The 24,353-nt window shown below is 42.0% G+C and overlaps 1 protein-coding gene across 1 annotated transcript; it reads right to left on the bottom strand.

The window, feature by feature from the left end:
* Positions 1-560: 560 nt before the first annotated feature.
* On the bottom strand, positions 561-24,329 carry LOC145411822 (mitochondrial 2-oxoglutarate/malate carrier protein-like). Its single transcript, XM_080281783.1, has 6 exons — positions 24,247-24,329; positions 20,719-20,943; positions 18,017-18,107; positions 17,151-17,364; positions 8,743-8,842; positions 561-3,603 (listed from the first exon to the last, which is right to left on the bottom strand). Exons 1-6 carry the CDS (start codon positions 24,309-24,311, stop codon positions 3,372-3,374), a joined length of 927 nt encoding a protein of 308 aa, XP_080137909.1. The 5' UTR covers positions 24,312-24,329; the 3' UTR covers positions 561-3,371.
* Positions 24,330-24,353: the final 24 nt, after the last annotated feature.

Below are 24,353 nucleotides of genomic sequence, written 5' to 3'. Positions count from 1 at the left end.
AGATGACTTGGTTAAAAGTGTAATCGTAAATGTGTACAAAGGGAAGGGTGATGTCCTGGAAAGAGGAAATTATAGAGGTATAAAGCTTTTCGATCAGATAATGAAGGTAATGGAGAGTTCTAGAAGGTACAATTAGAGAAGGAGTGAATACTGATGAGATGCAGTTTGGGTTTATGCCAGGCAGGGGGAACACTGATGCCATATTCATTGTTTGACTGCTTCAGGAAAAATGTATTGGGAAGAAAAAGGATCTGAATTTTGTCTTTGTTGATTTGGAAAAGGCCTTTGACAGAGTCCCTAGAGAGGTGGTGAAGTGGGCAATGAGAAAGCTTGGCTTGGAGGAGTGGCTGGTTAGGGTGGTTACGGCTATGTATGTGGGTGCTCGCAGCCAGGCAAGAGTGAATAGAGATTTGAGTGATGAGTTTTCCGTGAATGTTGGTGTGCAGCAGGGGTCAGTTTTGAGTCCCATGTTGTTTATCATAGTACTTGAAGCCCTCTCACGTGACTTCAGAAACAGACTCCCATGGGAGGTGATGTATGCTGACGATTTGTAGCTGATTGCAGAGAATGAAAGGGAGGGGGAGGAAAGATACAGGAAGTGGAGAGATGGTATGCGGCACAAGGGCTTAAGGGTAAATGCAGATAAAACAGAAGTGATGATATCTAGGGTTGGTGGTGGTACTGTCAAAGATGAGGGAGAGTGGCCATGTGCAGTTTGCCAAAAGGGTGTGGGAAGTAATTTCATCTTGTGCAGTGTCTGTGATAAATGGGTGCACAAGAGAAGTAGTGGTATCAGAGGTACACTGCAAGATAACGCTGATTTTATGTGTGCGGCGTGTCGGGAAGAGCAGGTGGAGATTGTCAGGTGTGAAAGGATTAAACTTGCTGGTGAGAGTTTTGAATGTGTGGAAAGAGTTTTGTTATTTGGAAGACATGTTGTGTGCTGGAGGTGGGGTTGGAGCTAGCTCTGTGGCTAGAGTGAGAAGTGGTTGGAAAAGTTCAGGAAGCTGTTGCCTCTCCTGACACTGGGAGGACTCTCCCTATGTGCTAAGGGGTCTTTGTATGCAGCATGTGTTAGGAGTGTGATGCTGTATGGTTGTGAAACCAAGGCAGTTAAGGAAGAGGATATTCGCAAGCTCAAATGTAGAGAAATGACAATGATTAGGTGGACGTGCAGTAAGTCCCTGCGAGCAAGGCTTGGGGGGACTAGGTTTATGATGGAGGAGTTGAGAGGTAGGATGGGACTGGAGTGTATTGGTGTTGTGATGAGAAGAGGTAGACTGAGGTGGTTTGGGCATGTCGAGAGGATGGGGGATGATAATTGGGTGCACAAGGTGAGAGGTGTTAATGTTGGGGGTGGGGTTGCGAGAGGTAGACCGAGAAAGACGTGAGAAGAGGTCATTAAGTGTGACCTCAGGGTTAAGGGACTGTAGAGAGAGGCTGCCATAGATCGTGCGGCGTGGAAATCAGCCAAGGTCAACGCATGCAAGCATGTTGAAGCCTTCAAAAATGAAACAAAACGAAATGAAATGAAACGAGCCATGCCATCTTACACCTCAACTGTGGACCTGAAAGGTCAGATGTATGCACTTGGTATGGAGATATTCATGGCTCCATAACACATTTAGCCTCGAACATATTCTTCATTATGTTCTTGCCATCTCCTTATGATTTTATAAAACTTACAATAGTTTTTTAACACATTTAACACAGTCTTCATAAACTCAAGTCTTAATGAACTCCTTCAATAAGAGAGGCCTTTCCTTGATTGAATGTGTTGTCTGGTAGCTGCAATAATAAATTGGAAGGGATATCACTTGGATTCAAGGATCTATATTAATGACTCATCCACGTAGCATACCACAATGAAATCGAGGTAATACTACTCCTCTGTATTATAACTTACAGGTACACCATCATCTACTTATACTAAAGTTTCACATCTGATTTATTTATGCATAAATCTTAGTTATATCCCATACAATCTCACAAACTTAACTTCAGTCATTAAGATCCATTCAGCAATGGCTATCAATGGTATAGAAAAGGTAGAGATGTGATACACTGTAAATCAACTGTCCCCTTAATATTTCATTTAAACTCTTTCATACTAAGTTGGACCATCTTCACTGCACTCTGTTGCATATAAGACATTTTCCCATGTTTGGCTAAGTATGATGGCTAGACTTGCCGAGGCAGATCAATAACTTTGTCATGATGATCATCTGGCATAACACCTCCCCCTCCCCTCCACTTTATTTTTTGTGGGGGGTCTGTCAAAGATATGGTCTACAGGCCCAAGGTGGCAAACTTGCAGATCTAAATGCTCAGGTCAAAGCTGCATGCAAACTGGTGGAAGCCACTATGCTTAGTGGAGGAAGGGGGGAGCTATTATGGCTGCACTAATTAAATGGTATGGTTCCAGGATTTCCAAGTCTACACACATTAACAACCAAAGCTGTCCCAGTCTTTTTGTAACACCCTGTATGTTACAATTTCAATACTAATTATCATGACCTGAATGATGTATGATCTGTGTAGCTGATATCTGGCTGTGGTAATCATATTACGGGTTGTTGGGAAGTGTAAAGTGGAGACTTCGTTACCCAACTTCAGAGGTCTCCACAAGTCCTACGGTAATGGACGAAAGCTCAACAAACATTCCAGGAGAAAGCTGAAGGTATGTGCCATAAGCATATGTAATTTTAATATTCTAGGACTAATAACTGATTTTTGGCAAATATTTTTTGAGAGTCTGTCGGAGCCCGAATAACCCCGTGGCATACGCAAAACATTGGTAAACATGCCCGCGGTGTAGGGGTTAACAAAGTACTGTAAACGGACATCATGCAGGACAATCCCATTTGATGTAATGGGAGCTGCATATAACAAGTGGTACCACTGCACTGACAACTGGCCAATTTTCTTACACACCCTGTAGAAGAAAACTGGACCTTTCAGTAGACCACGGTATTATGAGCATTTTCACATACAGGTATATTTTCCCAACAATTATGCCAGTACAGGTATATTTTTCATTTAGTATACTGGCGTATGGCTGTGGTAACATTTCAATGTTCTTGGGGGTTTGCAATATTAAATAATTTAAAATCACAACCATTTTAGACATCAATGGGTGAATAATTGCACTGACCCATGGCCGAAAATTTGCCTGGTGGAAAAATGCGTGTATAAACTTATACAAACTGCATTTTTGGAGGTGAAAAACAAGCAAAACAAATTACATACATCATTGAAGAAAACATAGGTAAGCCAAACAATTCCCAATAATGTATGATACTGCTATACTCAATGGACTAGACCTGATTTAGCTACAGTACACACTACATCCAAAATACAATCAGCCCTCTTCACAATCCTCCTCCCTTGGCATTAGCATCTCCAAGAACATATTTCTTGTACATGAGATTCATCTGCTCAAGGAATATGAAGGTAAGGACTGTGTGTGGACCAAGACGCATGTAGTATGGTGTGAAGCCTTTCCACAGAGAGAAGAATCCTTCTTTTCTAATGACTTTCATCAGCACATCCACTGCTCCCTTGTACTCTGGCTTTCCATCAATCATCTTCATATTCTGAATCCTGCAAAAATTTAAATTTTTAAGGACTACTAACTGGTGGCAAATACTCTATGAAGTTGCACCATGGACAGTATAATGACAAGAAACAATGAATCTCAGTTAATTATATGTGCACTGCAAATTATTGTATGATTAATACAGCAGCTGACAAAACAGAAGAAAAATTACACTAAAAATATAACTATGGAAATGAAGTCGCCGTAATCACTGTATGACTTGGAATACACTATACATTAGTATGCTTCCTGCTAAGTTTCCTAAATACCAGTAATTCAATATATCGTTTCCAACTGATACTCATTTTCCACAAGCAGTGCCTCTCTATATTTGGGCACAAAGCATGGTGCTGTGTAACTTGGTCAAAGGCCTTCAAAGTCAACCTCCCCCCCCCCACCAAATATTTTTTCAAGAGAAATGACGCCACTGAATGTACAGTAAGGCCTTCATAGCACCAGCTACTTTCCTTCCTTGTGTCACTCTACTTTCCACTTCTGCACATTTTCCTCTTTTTTCTATCACTCTATCCAGGTATTTGAACTCTCTCACCAATTCCAGTCCCTCTCCATTCATTGTAACATCACACTGGGAGCCTACTTCTCTCTCAGTAACCATCACTTTCCTCTTACCTAAATTTACTCTCAAGGCACGACATTCACAGACATCTACAAAACTCAGCACTAGTCTACCAAGCTCTTGTCAGGAATTTGCAAGTAGCACTACATCAACAGCATACAACAAATTTAAGATACTATATTCCATCCATCACCATTCGTTACCAATGCCATCCCTCTCTCCATTACTCGTGTGTTTTTACTTCTCTCATCACCCATATCCATAAATATATTGAACAACCACAGGGATCTCACACAACCTTGTGCCCACAATGATCGTGAACAATTCACTTAGATGTCCATTTAGCCATACACATGCCTCACTACCCTAATATGAATTCTTGATGGCAACTTACAGCTTACCATCTACACTGTACATGCACAAAACCTTCCACCAACCTTCTCTGTCTAATATGTTGTATGCTTTTTCCAGATCCATAAATGCCATAAACACCTTATAGTCCTCCTCACATGCCTTCTCCACTATCTGTCTGCAAATATTTGATCCACACATCCTCTGCCACTTCTAATGCCACCCTGTTCATCACTCACTAGGACTTCTGATATCTTTCTACTTTCTCTGTAATAACTCATCCATATAACTTCCATACAACACTGAAAAGACCTATGCCACGATAATTCTTGCACCCACTTCGTTCACCTTTATTTTTGTACAAGAGGACAATCACAGCCTTTCTCCACTCTGCTGGCACAGTTTCACTCATCCATGCCTTCTTACATATTTCCAACGAAGCACCTCATTCCACTCTCTCCACTACACTTAATCATCTCTGCATACATCTTATCAACCCCAGCTGCTTTCCCATTTTTTTGGATGTTTCACAGCATATATCACCTCTGAGAATGTCACATTTCCTGGTACTACATTCCTTCTCTGTACACCCCCAAAACCAATCACACTAACAGTTGCTTTGCTCTCTCCATTCCCATTCATCAGACTTTCATAATATTCTTTCCATCTGGTCCCTACTTCATCTCCATGGGTTAATAATGTACCACTTACAGCCTTCACATTTTCACTTTTCTTTCCACATCACTTCAACATTTCTGCACCTCTTCCCAAAGTAACTACCTATTTTCAGAGTATTTTGCATTCACTTTTCTTCCAGGATCATCATTTACCTCCTCCTTTCTCCTCTTCACTAGTCTCTTTACGTGCTTCATGCTCTCAATGTATTCATTTCTTATTTCAACTGAACCCCTGTTCTGAATCCACTCTAGCCACTTCTCTTTTCCTTCACTGCTCTCTTAATCTCCTCATCCCACCATGCCATACCTTTCTTCTTTGTTGTTACTCTCGCCACACCACACACCACTTAAGCAATCCTAACTAAGCAATCCCTATATGCATTCCACAAGCTGTCCAGATCCATTTCATTCCAATTCACTGATTCTAACTCCTCCCCTACTTTGGCCCCGTATTCATCTGCCACTTCTTTGATCCACAGCTTCTCAATGTTCAGTCTCTCCCTGACTGCTACTCTCTCTCTTGGTCCACCTCACTCCTCTCAGACTGATATTGCATGCCACAATCATATTATCTGACAAGCATCTAAATCTTCTTCTCACTACCATTGTATCAGCAAAACTTCCCAGCATCGATCAGGCTCCTTTCAACACGATCTCCATTCCCTCTATACCACGTATATTTATGTGCATCTCTGTGTTTGATAAAAGAATTATGAATGGACGACCTCCTTAATTGACGCATGTCCTTCAGTCACTTCCCATTATCATTCTCTCCTGGTACTCCATTATTACCCATTATATCATTCACAGGACCAGTGCCTTTTCTCCCATTCATGTCAACCATTGGAAACACTTGATAACTCCAAGGCATTTTTCCTACTACTTCATCCAGCTCATCCCAAAACCTGTCATTTTGTCTCACTTCTGTTAACACACGGTTCATTTGCTACAATCAATGCCACTTTCACCTCTTCAAACTTGAACTTGACCTACATACATCTCGAGCTGACACATTTGTAGTCTCTCATTCCACTCTGCCAGACTTCATTCATCAAAAAAGCAACTCCTTCCTTGCATCTTCCTCATCCATTCATGCCTGATCTTACACATTTTACACCCTCCCACTCCTCCACATCACACCCTTTCATCTTTGTTTCACACAATGGCATCTCGGCATATCTTGCACTCTTGAACACATTCACTACTTCCACCCTCTTGCTCTCCTAATTCACACCTCTCACATTCCACGTGGCCATGTGAATCTACCCATTTGGTTGGGGCCCTGGGCAAGAGCTGGGCTCTCCGAGGCCCTCTGAAACGTCTGCCATGATTTAATGATTTTAGGTAGGGGAATTTGTGGTAGGTGGGGGCACTCACCATCCATTCACTCAATGTAGTGCTGCTCTCGGGTGTCTGCCCTTTCTTCTCCTCCATCCTTTTCTGTCTTTCTCTCCATCATTCTTTCCTCATCCTTCTGCCTACGGGTGACTTTACACTCCCTCTTCTGTCTTTCTTTCCTTCATTCTTTTCTCTTCCTTCTGCCTGTGGGTGACTCAACACTGAGTGACAAGCCAAATGGTTTCCTGTACACCAGGAAACCATTTACTATGCTGGGTGGTAACCATATAACCAAATTCTGGCACCTGGTGGTTTAGTGGGTGATTACGGTGCTCCAATCGGATTGAGCCAGTGAAGGTTTATATCCAAGAGGTAGTTGGGGTTTACTGTTCACATAATGCCACTCAGGGATGATTGAGGCCGGTCACTCTCACCTTAAATGTCAGGACCAACTTGCCTAGCCCCAGGCTCCTATGCTCCTCATGGGGCAACGTAGGACTGAATGATGGATGGATAGATGGTAGAGGAATCTGGGGGACATTTAACCCAGCCAGAAACCCTGGTTATATGGTTACCACCCTGCATTGTAAAAGGTTTCCTGGGTACAGGAAACCATTTGGCTTGTCACTCAGTGTAGAGATCATCAGGCAACACTACACTGAGTGAGTGGATGATGGGTGCCCCCACCCACCTACATTATCTATCACTTAAATTATTTCTCAATTTCATTTATCTCCAGGTCCTTTACCTTTACCCATTCTTACAACACTGACTTCTCTCTTCTACATAGTCTTCCCCACACCTCACTGTGGCAAAGCACTGTCTGCTGCAAGGAAGCATCAATTCCCTGCAATGAACAACCCTGCAGAGGCAGTTACTTGCCTGCAGTTGATGAGTCTGCTCCATCAGAAAGACTTGGGTTACTCACCAACTTAACTTATTCTAAATTGCAATCTTCAATACTATACAATGATCTCATCTTGGAAATGTCCATCTACTTGCCTGTGCATCAATAACTTTACCTCAGCCTTACATCCACTACTACGAAATATCTAAATGCTTATTGTTCATATTAATGTTCCCCTGTCTTGTCAAGTATTTATATAATATTCTCAAAACAAAACTTTGCTAATAACACTGTGCTTCCTGTTCAAACTTCTATCAAGCTCTTTAGTACAAAGACACATTCTAGCTACCATGACACAGAAGACTCTGTTCAACTTAGGTAAAACATCTCAATCTGAAGGGATGAAAAGTTCTCTCCCAGTGTAAGAACATCTTTATATGTTATCCTTACTGTCATCATATGATTTTATTAAGCTTAAGGAATACTTTCTATGGTACGTGGGGGTGTTCACTATCCACTCATTCAATGTAGTGCTGCTTTGAGTGTCTGCCCTTTCCTCTCTTCCTTTTTTCCTCTTCTTTCTTTCCTCTTCCTTCTGCCTATGGGTGACTTTACACTCCCACTTCTTTCTTTCTTTCCTTCACTCTTTCCTCTTCCTTCTGCCTGTGGGCGACTCGACACTGAATGACAAGCCAAATGGTTTCCTGTGCACCAGGAGACCATTTGCTGCGCTGGGTGGTAACCATAAAACCAAATTATGCCGCCTGGTGGTTTAGTGGGTAATGAAGGTGCTCCAATCGGATTGAGCCTATGTATGTTTATATCCAAGGGGTGGTTGGGGTTTATCGCTCATATAATGCCACTCGAATGAGTGAGGCTGGTCACTCTCACCTTAAATGTCAGATCTAACTTGCCTTGCCCCAGGCTCCTACGCTCCTCATGGAGCGGCATGGGATTGGATGATGGATGGAATACTTTCTGTTATAAGAGAGTGAAAAACTTTTTCTATGGTTTCCTCCCTCTCCGTGACTTGAGCAGTCCCCAAGTTTCCCATGGTTCACGTCATATCTCCCAGAACAATCGTTATTTAGCATTTCTGTTTTTCTTTGGCACACATTCACCTTTCCCCTCCAAAAGTATTTTCTTCCATCCCTTTCTCTGCATACTTGTTTCCTGGAGCAAAAAACATATATACATTTACCTACACATAGAGTATACATCCATATCTTAAGACACATAGCACACAAGCCTTGAATCAATGCATCTGCTCTAACTTTCCAAGAGCAGAACAGCAACTTTCTTTTTTCCGCCATTCTACTCATATTAAAACACATTTACAGAAACTTTCACTAACCTGGTCTTAGCAATATCAACAGGCATGGAGGCTGCAGTGGTGACCAAACCAGAGATCATGGAAGCACAGAAGTGAAGGAAGATGTTCTCATTGAAGTAACCTGTTGATTTGCATGACACTGAAAAACTGAAGAAATTTCACCTGAAGAAGAATACAACATACAGTAATTTCTCATTTATCAAACACATAAATCTATCTATCTAACTATTGCCACATGCCTCAATCCCGTTTGGGGTGGCCACAAACAAATCGCCTCCAAGTCGCCCTGTCCCCTGCCATTTCACTGCCCTGCTCCCAACTCACACCCCCCTCTCTCATATACAATATTTCATGCACTGACTGACTTAGCTAAAACATAGTGCAAGTGTAAGAGACAAGAAATATGCCACAGCCACATATACATACGCATGTCATGCAGCGAATGTTCGTGGAGAAATCCATTGTGTGCATTGCATGTGTTTTAGGCAAATGTATCGCAAGGAGAGAAGAAAATACGCCACAGCCACAGACACACACACCCACGCACACACACTCACACCCACGCACACACACTCACCCACACACACACACACACACTCACCTACACATGCTCACACACTACATAACTCCTCATCTTCAAGCTACTGCCAGCATCTCAACACCTCTGGAGGAAGTGAGTTCTCCACATTTTGTTCATTTGTATATTGACCTGTTTCTATAGTTATTTTTTACACAAATAAGTAAGGTTTTTTACATACACACATGAGATGGAAGAAAGTTCAGCTTCAGTATCAGAACCTAGCAAAAAGACTAGTGGTCATGTCGAGTTTCTGACAGCACTATCAAAAACCTTGACATTTTACGTGTATATTTTGAGTAAAAAAAGAAAATAACAAAACATAATGAGCAAAAATGTGTAACCGTGGGTGAGGCAGGGAAAGAATGTTTTTTACCTCGCGTGCGGGTGAAGAGGAGTACAAGTATTCTAGGTTTGTCGTCTAATTACTGCAATACTATTGGACGTATCAATTTCCCGTAAGAACCATGATAAAGAGCAGTAAATTCTACTTATGTTCATTTGCAGAGTATAAGCCTTTGGGAGCATTTTCTTTGGAAAAGTTGGAGGAACAAACTATCTATCTATCTATCTATTGCCAGACGCCTCAATCCCGTTTGGGGTGGCCACAAACAAATCGCCTCCAAGTTGCCCTGTCCCCCGCCATTTCACTGCCCTGCTCCCAACTCAAACCCCCCTCTCTCATGTACCTCTCCACCCAATCCCTCCATCTCATCCTCGGCCTCCCCCTCCCTCTTCCCCTCTCCACCTCACTCACATACACTCTCTTCGTCAGTCTTTCACCCTCCATCCTCTCCACATGGCCAAACCACCTCAGTGTGTTCCTCATAACGCTTCCTATCACATCCACATCAACACCACAACGCTCCTTTATATCCTCATTCGTCAGCCTGTCTCTCCATGTGACTCCACAGGCTCCTCTTAAATAACTCATTTCCACTGCTCTCACTCTTGACTTGTGTCCTTCCAACAACGTCCAAGCTTCACTTCCGTATGTTAGAGTTGGTATCACAATACTGTCATGTAGTAACTTTTTCACTTCCATGCTCACTTCCCTGTTTCTTATCACTGTTTTCAAAGAACCAGCAACCTTTCTTCCCTGCTGTACCCTTTCAAGCACTTCACCCTCCAAACCTCCATCCTTACTCATCACACTACCCAAGTACTTAAACGTACTCACGTTTTCCAATTCCTCACCATCCAACCTCGCTGTACATTCACTGACTTCACCTCTCTCAAAGACCATCACTTTACTCTTCCCTACATTCACCTTTAGATTCCGTTTCTTACACACTCTCTCAAACTCATCCACCAAGCCTTGCAGCTCCCCTTCGTCTTCACTCAACAACACAGTATCATCTGCAAACAACAGTACAGGGAGTTTCCAAACACTATCCTCTCTCACCAGGGCCACTCCAACACCCACTACTCTACCTTGTACCTCTTTTATTACCCCATCCATGTACAGATTGAACAACCATGGAGACATGACACATCCCTGTTTCAAACCAACTTTCAAAGAGAAAAATTCACTTAGTTCACCATCCACACGCACTGCAGCCTTCACACCATCGTACATACACTTCACAGCATTCAACAACTTCCCATCTACTCCATATATTCTTAACACTTTCCACAATCCTTGTCTATCCACCCTGTCATATGCTTTCTCCAAATCCATGAAAGCCGCATACAACTTCTTTCCCTTCTCTAGAAACTTTTCCACTAAAGATCTAAGAATGAATATCTGATCTACACAACCTCTTCCCTTCCTAAAGCCTCCCTGTTCTTCTCCAACTAATTTCTCTGTTCTTTCTCTAACTCTGTCAATAAGTATCCTACCATACACTTTTCCTATTATACTAAGAAGACAAATGCCCCTATGATTACCACACACTTCTTTTTCCCCTTTTCCTTTGTACAAGGGAATAATTATACCTGACTTCCAATCCTTCAGGACTCTACCTTCCTCCCAGGCCAATCTGCACATCTTCCACATCCATTCTACTACTATCTCTCCCCCATGCTTCAGCATTTCACCACACACTCCATCAATTCCTGGGGCTTTCCCTGATTTAACTTTCTTCATTGCTTCCACAACTTCTATCCTACTGATTTCTTCCTGTCTTCTCACCTCCCTCCTTCTCCCAGCCATTCCCCAGCCACTTATACTCGCATTACTTCCATCCTCTACGTTCAACAATTCCTTAAAGTGTTCTCTCCATCTGCTCACTTTTTCTCCCTTCTCCACTAGTAATCTACCATTTTTATCTTTCACTCCCCTGCTAACTTCACTTCCACCCTGTCTTACTCTTTTCACCTCTTTCCAGAACATTTTCTTACAGTCCCTCCACTTTACACTCAAATTCCTTCCAAATTCCTCATCCACTCTCTTCTTACTCTCTCTTGCTAATCTTTTCACCTCTCTTTTTCTTTCTACATATAACTCTCTCTTCCGCCTCTCAACTTCTTCCGCGCCCCTATTTCTCAACCATTCATTGTATGCTTTCTTCTTTTGTGCCACAGCCTGTTTCACCTCTTCAGTCCACCACGCTGTTCCTTGCACCCCCCCACCGTCTTCTCTTCCTTCCACACACCACATCACATGCTACACATATTTCTTCTGTAAATATCCTACGCACACCTTCCACGTCTCCCATCTGCTCCAATTCATATTTGCCCAATCGTTCCTCCACTTCCCTCTTATACTCTGCCTTTTTCTCATCCTCTTGTAACCTTTCCACTCTCCTTGCAACTACTCCTTCCTCTCGTCTTTCCCTTCTTCTCTTCCTCCATCTTACTTGAATTCTAATTCTGGCCACCACCAAGTAGTGGTCAGAAAGTCCACTCCCCCAACCTCTATACACTCTTGCATCCTTTACACATCTTCGCATCCTTTCATCCACACACACATAATCAATCATTGCCTTCCTTTCATTCAGTTCACCACCCACCCTTCTCATCACTTGCCATGTATACCTGTGGATCATTTTATGCCTGAAGAGGGTATTGGCTATCACCAATCCCCTCCCAGCACAAATGTCCACTAACGCACTCCCATTCTCATCTATCTCAGCAGGCACACCCCACTCACCAACTATTCCATCCACCTTCACATTCCCAACTTTACCATTCATATCACCAATCAAAAACACTCTCTCATTCCTTCCAAACTTTTCCATGCACATTTCTACATTTGTCCAGAACTCTTCTCTCACTCTTCTAGCACGATCTTGCGTTGGCGCATACACACACACAATCGCCCACATTTGTATTCCAACTTTCAACTTTACCCACACAATCCTTGACCCAACTGATCCATACTGTCTTATGCTCCTCTTCCATCTTGCGTTGGCGCATACACACACACACACAATCGCCCACATTTGTATTCCAACTTTCAACTTTACCCACACAATCCTTGACCCAACTGATCCATACTGTCTTATGCTCTTCTTCCATCTTTTACTCACAACTATACATACTCCTTCCTTTGCCCTCTCATTCTCACCTACTCCTGCACATATACCCCATCCATACTCCCATTCTCTCACACTTTCTCCTCTCCATTTTGTTTCAGTTATATGTGGAAAGGAAGAGAGAGGTGAAAAGATTAGTAAGAGAGAGTAAGAAGAGAGTGGATGAGGAATTTGGAAGGAATTTGAGTGTAAAGTGGAGGGACTGTAAGAAAATGTTCTGGAGAGAAGTGAAAAGAGTAAGACAGGGTGGAAGTGAAGTTAGCAGGGGAGTGAAAGATAAAAATGGTAGATTACTAGTGGAGAAGGGAGAAAAAGTGAGCAGATGGAGAGAACACTTTAAGGAATTGTTGAACGTAGAGGATGGAAGTAATGCGAGTATAAGTGGCTGGGGAATGGCTGGGAGAACTAGGCAGGTGAGAAGACAGGAAGAAATCAGTAGGATAGAAGTTGTGGAAGCAATGAAGAAAGTTAAATCGGGGAAAACCCCAGGAATTGATGGAGTGTGTGGTGAAATGCTGAAGCATGGGGGAGAGATAGTAGTAGAATGGATGTGGAAGATGTGCAGATTGGCCTGGGAGGAAGGTAGAGTCCCGGAGGATTGGAAGTCAGGTATAATTATTCCCTTGTACAAAGGAAAAGGGGAAAAAGAAGTGTGTGGTAATCATAGGGGCATTTGTCTTCTTAGTATAATAGGAAAAGTGTATGGTAGGATACTTATAGACAGAGTTAGAGAAAGAACAGAGAAATTAGTTGGAGAAGAACAGGGAGGCTTTAGAAAGGGAAGAGGTTGTGTAGATCAGATATTCATTCTTAGATCTTTAGTGGAAAAGTTTCTAGAGAAGGGAAAGAAGTTGTATGCGGCTTTCATGGATTTGGAGAAAGCATATGACAGGGTGGATAGACAAGGATTGTGGAAAGTGTTAAGAATATATGGAGTAGATGGGAAGTTGTTGAATGCTGTGAAGAGTATGTACGATGGTGCGAAGGCTGCAGTGCGTGTGGATGGTGAACTAAGTGAATTTTTCTCTTTGAAAGTTGGTTTGAAACAGGGATAGTGTCATGTCTCCATGGTTGTTCAATCTCTACATGGATGGGGTAATAAAAGAGGTACAAGGTAGGGTAGTGGATGTTGGAGTGGCCCTGGTGAGAGAGGATAGTGTTTGGAAACTCCCTGTACTGTTGTTTGCAGATGATACTGTGTTGTTGAGTGAAGACGAAGGGGAGCTGCAAGGCTTGGTGGATGAGTTTGGGAGAGTGTGTAAGAAACGGAACCTAAAGGTGAATGTAGGGAAGAGTAAAGTGATGGTCTTTGAGAGAGGTGAAGTCAGTGAATGTACAGCGAGGTTGGATGGTGAGGAATTGGAAAATGTGAGTACATTTAAGTATTTGGGTAGTGTGACGAGTAAGGATGGAGGTTTGGAGGGTGAAGTGCTTGAAAGGGTACAGCAGGGAAGAAAGGTTGCTGGTTCCTTGAAAGCAGTGATAAGAAACAGGGAAGTGAGCATGGAAGTAAAAAAGTTACTACATGACAGTATTGTGATACCAACTCTAACATACGGAAGTGAAGCTTGGACGTTGTTGGAAGGACACAAGTCAAGAGTGAGAGCAGTGGAAATGAGTTATTTAAAAGGAGCCTGTGGAGTCACGTGGAGAGACAGGCTGACGAATGAGGATATAAAGGAGCGTTGTGGTGTGGATGTGGATGTGATAGGAAGCGTTGTGAGGAACACACTGAGGTGGTTTGGCCATGTGGAGAGGATGGAGGGTGAAAGACTGACGAAGAGAGTGTATATGAGTAAGGTGGAGGGTGGAAGAGGGAGGGGGAGACCGAGGATGAGATGGAGGGATGGGGTGGAGAGGTATATGAGAGAGGGGGGTGTGAGTTGGGAGCAGGGCAGTGAAATGGCGGGGGACAGGGCGACTTGGAGGCGATTTGTTTGTGGCCACCCCAAACGGGATTGAGGCGTCTGGCAATAGATAGATAGATAGATATTCCACATACATCCACTTTCGCACCCTCAAGCAACTGGACACTCTCTCTCTCTTTCACCTCACCATTCTCTCCCCTTAGATTCCAAGTTCCAATTACCATGTCCTTTGTCCGGTCCTTGGTCGTCATCGTTTGGTAAAGTCGAAAGCGCTCGGAGGAGTAATCGCACTTTGTCGGGCAATTACTCGAAAACTATTGGACATATCGATTTTCTGTAAGAACTACGATAAAGAGCAGTAAATTCTACGTATGTACAAGACATACCAATGTAATGTCTATGATAAGAATTCGTTGTTACGGAGGCGGGAATATTGTGTATGCTGTGTGCACATCACGAAAGTGACGTACGGACGTGAGTTCCCAGTCGTTTTTGGCAATTTACTTGAAAACTATGAGGCGTATCGAACCCATTTTTAGGTTATTAGAAAGCTCGTGAAATTGTGCATAATATTAAGCAATAAAAAACTAACATGTGCGAGAAAAGTTCAGAATTAGAACTCCTTGAATTTTTTCAAAAATGGCTTTCAGTTTTTGGCTATTTTCTCGAAAACTACAAATCATATCACAACCAGATTTGTCTCTTTAGAAAGCTGATGAAATTCTCTATCAAAACTTCTAATAACATTTTCCTGTATGATAGAAAACATTCGAATGGTGATGTTTGGAAGTGAACATGATGTAGCGAAATGTTTATTCACGGCCACCTAATGTTGTTTTATTCATGTTTTCCTGTTTCTTTGTGGTGCTTATCAGCTAGAACAAACATCAACGAATAAGATGACATAGGTTTCATGGCAGTATATTGATGTTTGGGTGGCGAAAATAAGGAGAGAATACGTGTTATTTGCCACGCACGGGAAGCCGGGGCGGGTGGCCTCGCAGAAAAAATCGTGCGCCGGAAAACTTACAGAAACTTATCGTGCACGAGAGGGTTAATCACTTCAAAGCCAGGGTGTATTTTTGTTTTACTCAACCTATCTTTTGATCTCACTAATGTACAGTGAAGATTATGGTGCAGGTGATAATGTGTCAGGTATTTGGCATCCTCCATGTAGTACAATATTGTACTGCATAGCGAACTTATCCTCATGTCAGGGATGGCCGTTGATTGACAGTAGTACAGGTAATCCCTTAATTCACGTGAACTTTTTTCACACGATTTCGGTTATCCATGAATTTTTCGTACAATAATTAAAACAAAATTATAGTATTCCAATAATTTTAATATATGTGAAATAAATAAAATATAAACATGCCTACCTGCTGCCCATGTGCATACATGTGTGTGTGTGTGTGGAAGGTCGGTCTCCCACGCATCACACAGTCAGTTTGAATCCAAAGGTCGAACCATGCATGACTCGCGAGTCGTTATTTGTGGCTTATTTTTCTGTCTTCCAGTGAATGCTTGCCATGTTTGCCAACATGGGCCCTAAGCGCAGTGCTAGTGATGCATGTGGTAACACATCAAAATGGACTCGTAAAGTGATGTCGCCGACAGAGAAAGTTAAAGTATTGGGCAGACTTAGGGAAGGAATGTCGGTGACAATTTGCCGTCAGGACGATTCCCTGTCATTTATTTACATACCAGTTTATTTAGCAAGTAGAGTACACTAGTTTTTTACTTATATGAGTTATAAAATCCCCCTGAAAATTAGTTATTAAAGTATTAATTAATCAACAACAAGTATGTTTATAGAATGACGAGGAATCGTCCAGGGTGCGAATTGTCCTGATGGGGAATCATCCATGCTTTGACGGTGAACTGACAGTGAATTGTCTCGGAATCGTATGTTTGGGGTGAATGAGTCAACTCTTCGTACAATAAAGAAGGCAGAACATAGCCTACGGGAGGCAGTGAGGGCTAGTGCATCAGACTGTGCTAACGTGTCTCCACCTACGCCTGTGAATTGTCTTGGAACCGTATGTTTGGAGTGAATGAGTCAACTGTTCGTACAATAAAGAAGGCAGAGAATGTAGCATACGGGAGGCAGTGAGGGCTAGTGCACCAGACTGATAGTGTCTCCACCTGCGCCTGTGCTTCTCAGCTTTCAGTGGTAAATTTATAACATTTTTGTTGTTTTTCATACTTTATGCTAGTTTATTAGGTGTATGTAGTGCATAAACAGTATTATTCAGATGTACCGGTAATACACTTAATACACATGCGAAATTATGTGCACACATGGGGAGAACGTATAAGTGAATTTACCACATACGCGAAGGGTCTGGGAATGTAACCCTCGCGTGAATTAAGGGATTACCTGTAGTTATATTCAGCTTGGGAGAGAAATTTAAAGGTGAAGGAGTTAACATTGTTCAATAAACTTTTTAAAAATGAATCCTACACATAAGGAAGTACATACAGTATTATTCTGATGCTCACCTGTGCCCAGTAATGTCTGTTTAGCCTGAGAGTATGATGCTAGTTGTGCTGCATTGACTACCATAGCTCGACCCATTGTAGGAAGAGCTCCTCGCCACAAGGTGAGCACTCCTTCCTCTCTGACCATCCTAATGAGGGCATCAAATACATTCTTGTAGTTCCTTCGCTCAGCCAGTGGTAGACGTCCATCAGATGTCATACGTATGAGAGATACCTGTGGAAGCAGCTTGTTTAGCAGATCTTCTTAGCTGTAAGAAGATAGGTGTCAGTAAGCATGGTACAGTTTGTGTTCTCCTATTGCTGTTGTTATCACTGTTGGACAACTTCACTAACTGCTCTGAGGAGATGCTTAGCATGGATGCCTAAATCTACACTGGAGTGGACTGCAAAACAAATACGCTTGATTTGAGATGTTGTATTGCTGTCTCGGTTTTGTGAATGCTGCACAATGTGACAGCATGTGTTCTACTCAATCTATGTCCACAATAGTGAGTGTTTACATATCTGAAACAATTCAAGTACAAACTCTCAAATCCAAAAATCTAATTTCAAAATCTGTTCACTATCAAAAACAAAATTTTTCATGTGACATGGAGTGTTGGCTTCAGTCACTGTATATCCAAAGATGATTTCCCCCCCTCCTTTTTATGGACACATAATAACAGATAATACATTACTAAAACAATGTCCATTATTATATATACTGTCCAGTGCATGCTGCTCATTACACAATCCTTTTCTTTAGTTGTTCCCATGATTGTAGATTACAAAATTTTTCATTATCAGTAAAACTCTTGGACCCGGGCATTTCAGATTTTTTGAGTTTGTACTGTAGTAAATTCAATACAGTTTGATCATTCACTAACCTCAGCTGGTGTCCCAACGAAAGACCCCACAACACCAGCTGCCATACCTAGTGCAGCCTTTACAAAGAAGTTGGGTGGTTCCCCATTTGGCCTGTAAATGGAACACAGCAATTTACATTTGTAATACAGTATACTGACATATTTCTACTGTAGTGATCATTATTGTCCTACTCTTACTTCCACTACAAAATTAGACTGGTGAGATCCTGAAACAGGAAAAGGAAAGCACAATACAGTGACCTTGTGTCCAATACACTACATGTACCCATATTTCGCGGCATATTAGTTGCTGCAGTGTGAAAGACGCACCCTAATTCTGAAAGGGCAGATCTGAGAAATAAAGTGTCTTGACCAAGACTATACAAAGGTTGCTTGATATGAGTATTTTTTACTAAAATACACACTCACCTTTCAGAATCTCTATTCAGTACTGTATATCTGTCTTTGTTTTCTTTAATTTTAAGTAAAAGAAGGGTACAAGACATGAAAACAAACAACCCCTTCCTTACATAATATTACTGCATTCCATGACACCATCTTAACACTTTGTGAAGTCCACCTTTCAGAATCTCTATTCAGTACTGTGCATGTTCGGTGTCTTTATTTTTATGTAAAAGAAGGGTATAAGACAAGAAAACAAACAACCCCTTCCTTACAAAAAGATACTTTGTACCACGATGCCATCTTAACATTATCCCGACATGCCGTACACATAAAATCAGCATTATCTCGCAGTCTACCTCTGATACCACTACATCTCTTATGCACCCATTTATCACACACACCGCACAAGATGGAATTGCTTCCCACGCCCTCGTGGCAAACTGCACATGGCCACTCTCCCTCGTCTTTGACAGTACCGCCACCAACCCTAGATATCATCACTTTTGTTTTATCTGCATTTACTCTTAAGCCCTTGTGCCCCATACCATCTCTCCACTTCCAAAACCTTTCCTCCACTTCCCTTTCGTTCTCTGCAATCAACACCAAATAATCAGCATACAACAACTCCCACGGCAGTCCGTTTCTAAAGTCACGTGAAAGGTTTCAAGTACCATGATAAACAACATGGGACTCAAGACTGACCCCTGATGCACACCAACATTCACGGAAAACTCATCACTCAAATCTCCATTCACTCTTACCTGGGTGTGAGCACCCACATACATAGCCATAACCACCCTAACCAGCCACTCCTCTAAGCCAAGTTTTCTCATTGCCCACTTCACCACCTCTCTAGGGACTCTGTCAAAGGCCTTTTCCAAATCAACAAAAACAAAATAAAGATCCCTTCTCCTACTAATATATTTTTCTTGAAGCTGTCGAACAATGAATATAGCATCAGTGGTCCCCCTACCTGGCATAAACCCAAACTGCATCTCATCAATATTCACTCTTTCTCTAATCATACCTTCTAAAACTCTCTCCATTACTTTCATTATCTGATCTAAAAGCTTTATATCTCTATAATTTCCTCTATCCAGGGCATCATCCTTCCCTTTATACACATTTACAATTACACTCTTCAGTCAATCATCTGGGACAACACACTCATAAATAATCATATTTATCAGGTCAGTGACTAAACTCACCCCTATATCGCCTGAGGCCTTCAACATTTCGGCAGTCAACCCAGACACATCTGCTGCCTTCCCCACCTTCATCCTGCCTATTGCCTCACTCACAGTAGCAGTATCAATCAAAGGCCAAGTGCCAGACACTGGATCTGCTGGCTCCAAACCTTTCATGTCCCAGTCAAGCTTCTCATTCAACAACCGGATATAATGCTCTCTCCATGCATCTTTAATATCCTCACTGTTCACCACTACCCTTCCTTCATCATTCTTCACACACTGCTCACCTATAATATCCCGATTATCCCTCTTCACCTGACCTGCCACCCTAAATATCATATTTTTCCTTTCCCCATGATTTAGGTTATCAAGTAATAGTCTCTGTGACTCAGACTTTGCCCGGTATACCTCTCTTCTAGCCCTCCACTTGGCAGCCAAATATTCCTCTTTGCTACCACCCTTCTTCCATTCCCTGAAAAGCCTTCTTTTCTCCTTAACTGCAGCTTCTACACCCTCATCCCACCACCAAGTTACTTTATGTCTTGGTGGTCCTCTTGTCCAACCACATGTTACATCAGTAACTCTCAAGAAATTGTTCTTGAGGGCTCTGTACTGTTCATTAATGCCTCTGTCTACAGCTCCCTGTTCAGCCACCACTCTCCTCAACTCGCTACAGAAGGCCTCCCTTACTACTTGGTTTTTCAGCTTCCATATTTTCCTCCTGGGTACATAAGTCCTCTTTTTCATCACTTGTTCTTTAAGCACCATATCACAAATCAATAGTTTGTGCTGCTGCACACACTCTTCACTTCCTATAACTTTAACATCCCTCACTAACCTCCTATTAGCCCTCCTAACCAGAAAATATTCTATCTGACCGCTATTTCCCCCAGACTCATACATAATTAACCTAGTCTCTTTTCCTAAAATATGTGTTGCACACAATCATGTCCGTTGCCTCCCCAAACTTGAGTATCCTTTCGCCTTCTGCATTCCTTATACTATTTGCACATCCCCCATGCACTCCTTCATAACCTTGTGGGATGGTTAGAATATTGTACCTATGCCCACCGAGACCGTTAAATCAGGAACCATGACCCACTACAAGTACTGTCTATGATCACTCACCCAGAAGCTTTCTCAAAGAGCAAGGTGTAGATGCCAAGGCGCGTAGTAGTGTAGGTAGCCTGACGCAGGAGTCCAGCTGAAAGGCCTGAGTACAGGGCAAATAACCCTTCACTCTTGATCACATGCCGGATGACATGAAAACTAGTTTTGTGTTCCTTACTTGTGGCCACTTGCATCCTGTTCTTGACCAGGTCCAGTGGCTGAACAAAGCAGGTGGCTCCCATCCTGGTAGAACAGAAGGTATAATCAGTGACAAAAATTAGTTTATTATTCCACTGTGTCCACTTCACATTTAGGGCATGTCTATCACTTTCCTCCCTGATGAACCACATCAGTCCAGGAGTATTAACTACATGTAGCACAATGAAGTGAGAAGTAAAAGAGATACAACAGTCTGTTCTTTGCTCTGCTAAAAATCATTTTATTCGTACTAAATGCTCTGCACTCTCCAACTCAAATTTTTCCTCCTCCTTCTGGCACTTTGTCAAAAACCTTTCTAACAACTTTACCTCAACATTCTTCTCACTTCTTTTCCACTCTGATGGCTCTGTAGCTGTTTCTTCTACTGATAAAGCAGGGCTCTTCACTCAGACTCTCCTCCAATTCCATCTTCAATGATTCCGATACTGTTCCTCCATTACTTCCCTCCTCTGACTTCCTCATGGCTGACATTACAATTTCTTCAACTGATGTATTTTCTGCCATCACTGGTTTTAGTACCAACAAGGCATATGAGCCTGACCCGAAGAAGGGTGACCACTCCCAGCACTCTAACTATTGCCCAACTGCTTTAACATCCTGTACTTTACAAGTTTTTGAATCTATCCTTCACAGAAAAATTTTAAAGTACTTTAAAAGTTTTTGAATCTATCCTTAACAGAAAAATTTCAAAGCACCTTTCCTATAACAAACTTTTCTGATCGTCAGTTTGGTTTCTGCCAGGGACGCTCCACTGACGATCTGCTTACCTACATTTCAGACTCCTGGTCATCCTCCTTTTGTGACTGGCGAAAGCTTTCCCATTGCACCTGACATCTCAAAGGTTTTCAATCGAGTCTGGCATAAATCTTTAATTTCCAAACTGCTCTCCTACGCTTTCTATCTTTCTGTCTGTGCCTCCATCTCTAGCTCCCTTTCCGGTCATTTTATAGCTGCTGTTGCAGACGGCCATCATTCTTCTCCTAGGGGTATCAATAGTAGTGTTACTCAGGTCTCTGTCCTATCATTAACTCTCTTCCTTCATCAATGACCTTCTAAGCTGTACATCTAACCCTATCCACTCATACACTGATGACTCCAGTCTTCACCTTTCCATTTGTTTCCTGCAATGTCCATCTCAGCAGTTACTTCAACAAACAAGGGATGAGGCTATGTCACATCTAATGTTTGACCTGGCTCATATGTCTGATTGAGGTAAAAGTAATCTTATTGTTTTTACTGCTCCAAAAACTCAGTTCTTACATCTTTCAACCTTGCTGGAGTATCCTCTACTTTTTAACAATATCCAACTCAATCCTGCATCATCTTAAAATATCTATCTATTCTATCTAGAAAGATAGGACAAGAAGCAGTGGTAGGTGGGGGCGCTCACTGTCCACTCAATCGATATTGCACTGCTCTCAGGTGACTGTCCTTTCTTCTCGTCCTTCCTCTTCCGTCTTTCTTTCCTTCATTCTTTCCTCCTCCTTCTACCTACAGGTGACTCTACAGTGGGTGACATGCCAAATGGTTTCCTGTACATCAGGAAACCATTAACTACGCTCATTGGTAACCACATGACCAAATTATGGCGCCTGGTGGTTTAGTGGGTAATCAAGGTGCTCTAATCAGTTTGAGCCTGGGCAGGTTTATATCCAAGGGGTTTATTGCTCATGTCATGCCACTCAGGGATGAGTTAGGCTGATCACTCTCATCTTAAATGTCAGAACCAACTTGCCTAGCCCTGGGATCCTATCCTCCTCATGGGGCAATACAGGACTGGATTATCAATGAATGAATATTCTATCTATCTACAGCCAGACACCATAATCCCATAAAGGGTTAACTGTTTACCACCTATCACTCAATATAAAGCCATCTAAAGAGGAAAGAAAAGTGATAAAAAGTGACAGGAAAGATGGGAGAAATAGGATGAGAGATAAAGGTGAAGGAAGAAATAGGCAGCACTACATCAGGTGGGTACTTGAGGCTTCATTCTCTCAGGATTAATCTTGAGATGATCATATTAGCTACCTCTCTTGTAAAAATCTGCTTCCAAGAGATTAGGTGTGCTATGGCAACTCTGTACCTTCTTCACAACTGCACAGCTGGTGACTTTATTCATGGGTCTTATTTGCCTGTGAAGACTACAACTCTCATATGTGGGGAGGCTCCCCACATACAGCTCTTCTAAACAAGGTGGAGTCAAAAGCTTCCATCAACCTTTGTCTCTTCCTCCACTACCAACTCTCTAATGCAAGAGTTAACCGTTACTCCCAGTCCTTCATCTATGCAACAGGTCAACTCAGGAACTGTCTCCCTACTCTGTCTGTATTTCCTACTTCCTATGATCTCCAGTCTTTCAAATGCAGTGTGTTCAAGCATCTCAAAATGAACGGATCTTGAATTTGGCTCTTTGTTTTTTTTTTTGTTTTTCTTGGAAGGAATGGTTTGTGGGCTCCTGGCCTTTGGTTCCTTCTTCTTAAAAAAAAAAAAATACCCATTTTATGCTAACCAATCCAAACTTATTCTGTTCTAACCTAACCTACTGGTATCCCTTATGTGATCATATTTTCCTTGTTTATAAATGGATCCTCCTCATACTTGAAAACTCACTTCTGTACACCTGTATAAACTCAGTGAATCAGTTTAAAGGGAGGCTTTTTTTTTTTTTTTTTTTTTTTTTTTAGAAGTTGCCTAAGCCTCCTTACAGATTATCAAGTTATGGTGTTTGAGATACATGAAGTCACAGAATGCACTGTGATGTGGCTTCGATAGTTACAGGAAACCATTTGGCATGCCACTTAGTGTACTGTACCACCACCTGAAGTGGAAAGAGGAGCAATAAATACAGTAGTGACAGGGAGGATGGGTGAAATAAGAAGAGGAGGGCATGGAAAAATGATAAACCATGAGAGATGAAGTAGGCATCATTACATACAATGAGTGGATGATGGGTGCCCCCACCGACCACCATGATAGTAGCTATGGATGTTAAATGTGTCTCAGTAAGACTGATTGAAATGTTCACTGTCGTAAAGCTATGCGGTGTACATAATACAACAAAAGGAGGTAGTGGGTGTAGGAAGATCTAGACCTTGAGATTTTTTAAATTAAAATAATTCCAACAAATGGCAACAGGTTTCCACATGTTTACAACCACATTCCATGTGGTAATACTATTTTATTAACTGCCATTAGTATTTAAATCAATGACATCTTGAAGAAAACTTATTTATGGGTCCAAAACTACAAGGCTGACAATAAACAATTAACACATTCATTACAGAATCTACGTTTGTGTACAGCACTTGTGATCATCATACTCACCCTGACAGACCTCCAAACAAAAATTTAATTCCATTAGGAATTGTTTTTTCTGGAGCTTTGGCCATTATTACCGCACGTCTCCGGTGTCTCTCTCAGTGACAGATCTC

The sequence above is a fragment of the Coenobita brevimanus genome, chromosome 91 (assembly GCF_032717465.1).
Source record: "Coenobita brevimanus isolate Jiangsu-jjx chromosome 91, ASM3271746v2, whole genome shotgun sequence".
In the NCBI taxonomy this organism is placed as follows: Eukaryota; Metazoa; Arthropoda; class Malacostraca; order Decapoda; family Coenobitidae; genus Coenobita; species Coenobita brevimanus.
The sequence above is the reverse complement of the archived record's forward strand: the minus strand, read 5'-3'. Positions and strand labels throughout refer to the sequence as shown.

Coding starts and splice junctions, on each gene's coding strand:
- LOC145411822 (XM_080281783.1), bottom strand. CDS start 24,311: ATGGCCAAAGCTCCAGAAAAAACAATTCCTAATGGAATTAAATTTTTG. Junction 18,108..20,718: donor CTCTTTGAGAAAGCTTCTGG/GTGAGTGATCAT, acceptor TTCCATTTACAG/GCCAAATGGGGAACCACCCA. Junction 17,365..18,016: donor TCGTTGGGACACCAGCTGAG/GTTAGTGAATGA, acceptor CTGCTTCCACAG/GTATCTCTCATACGTATGAC.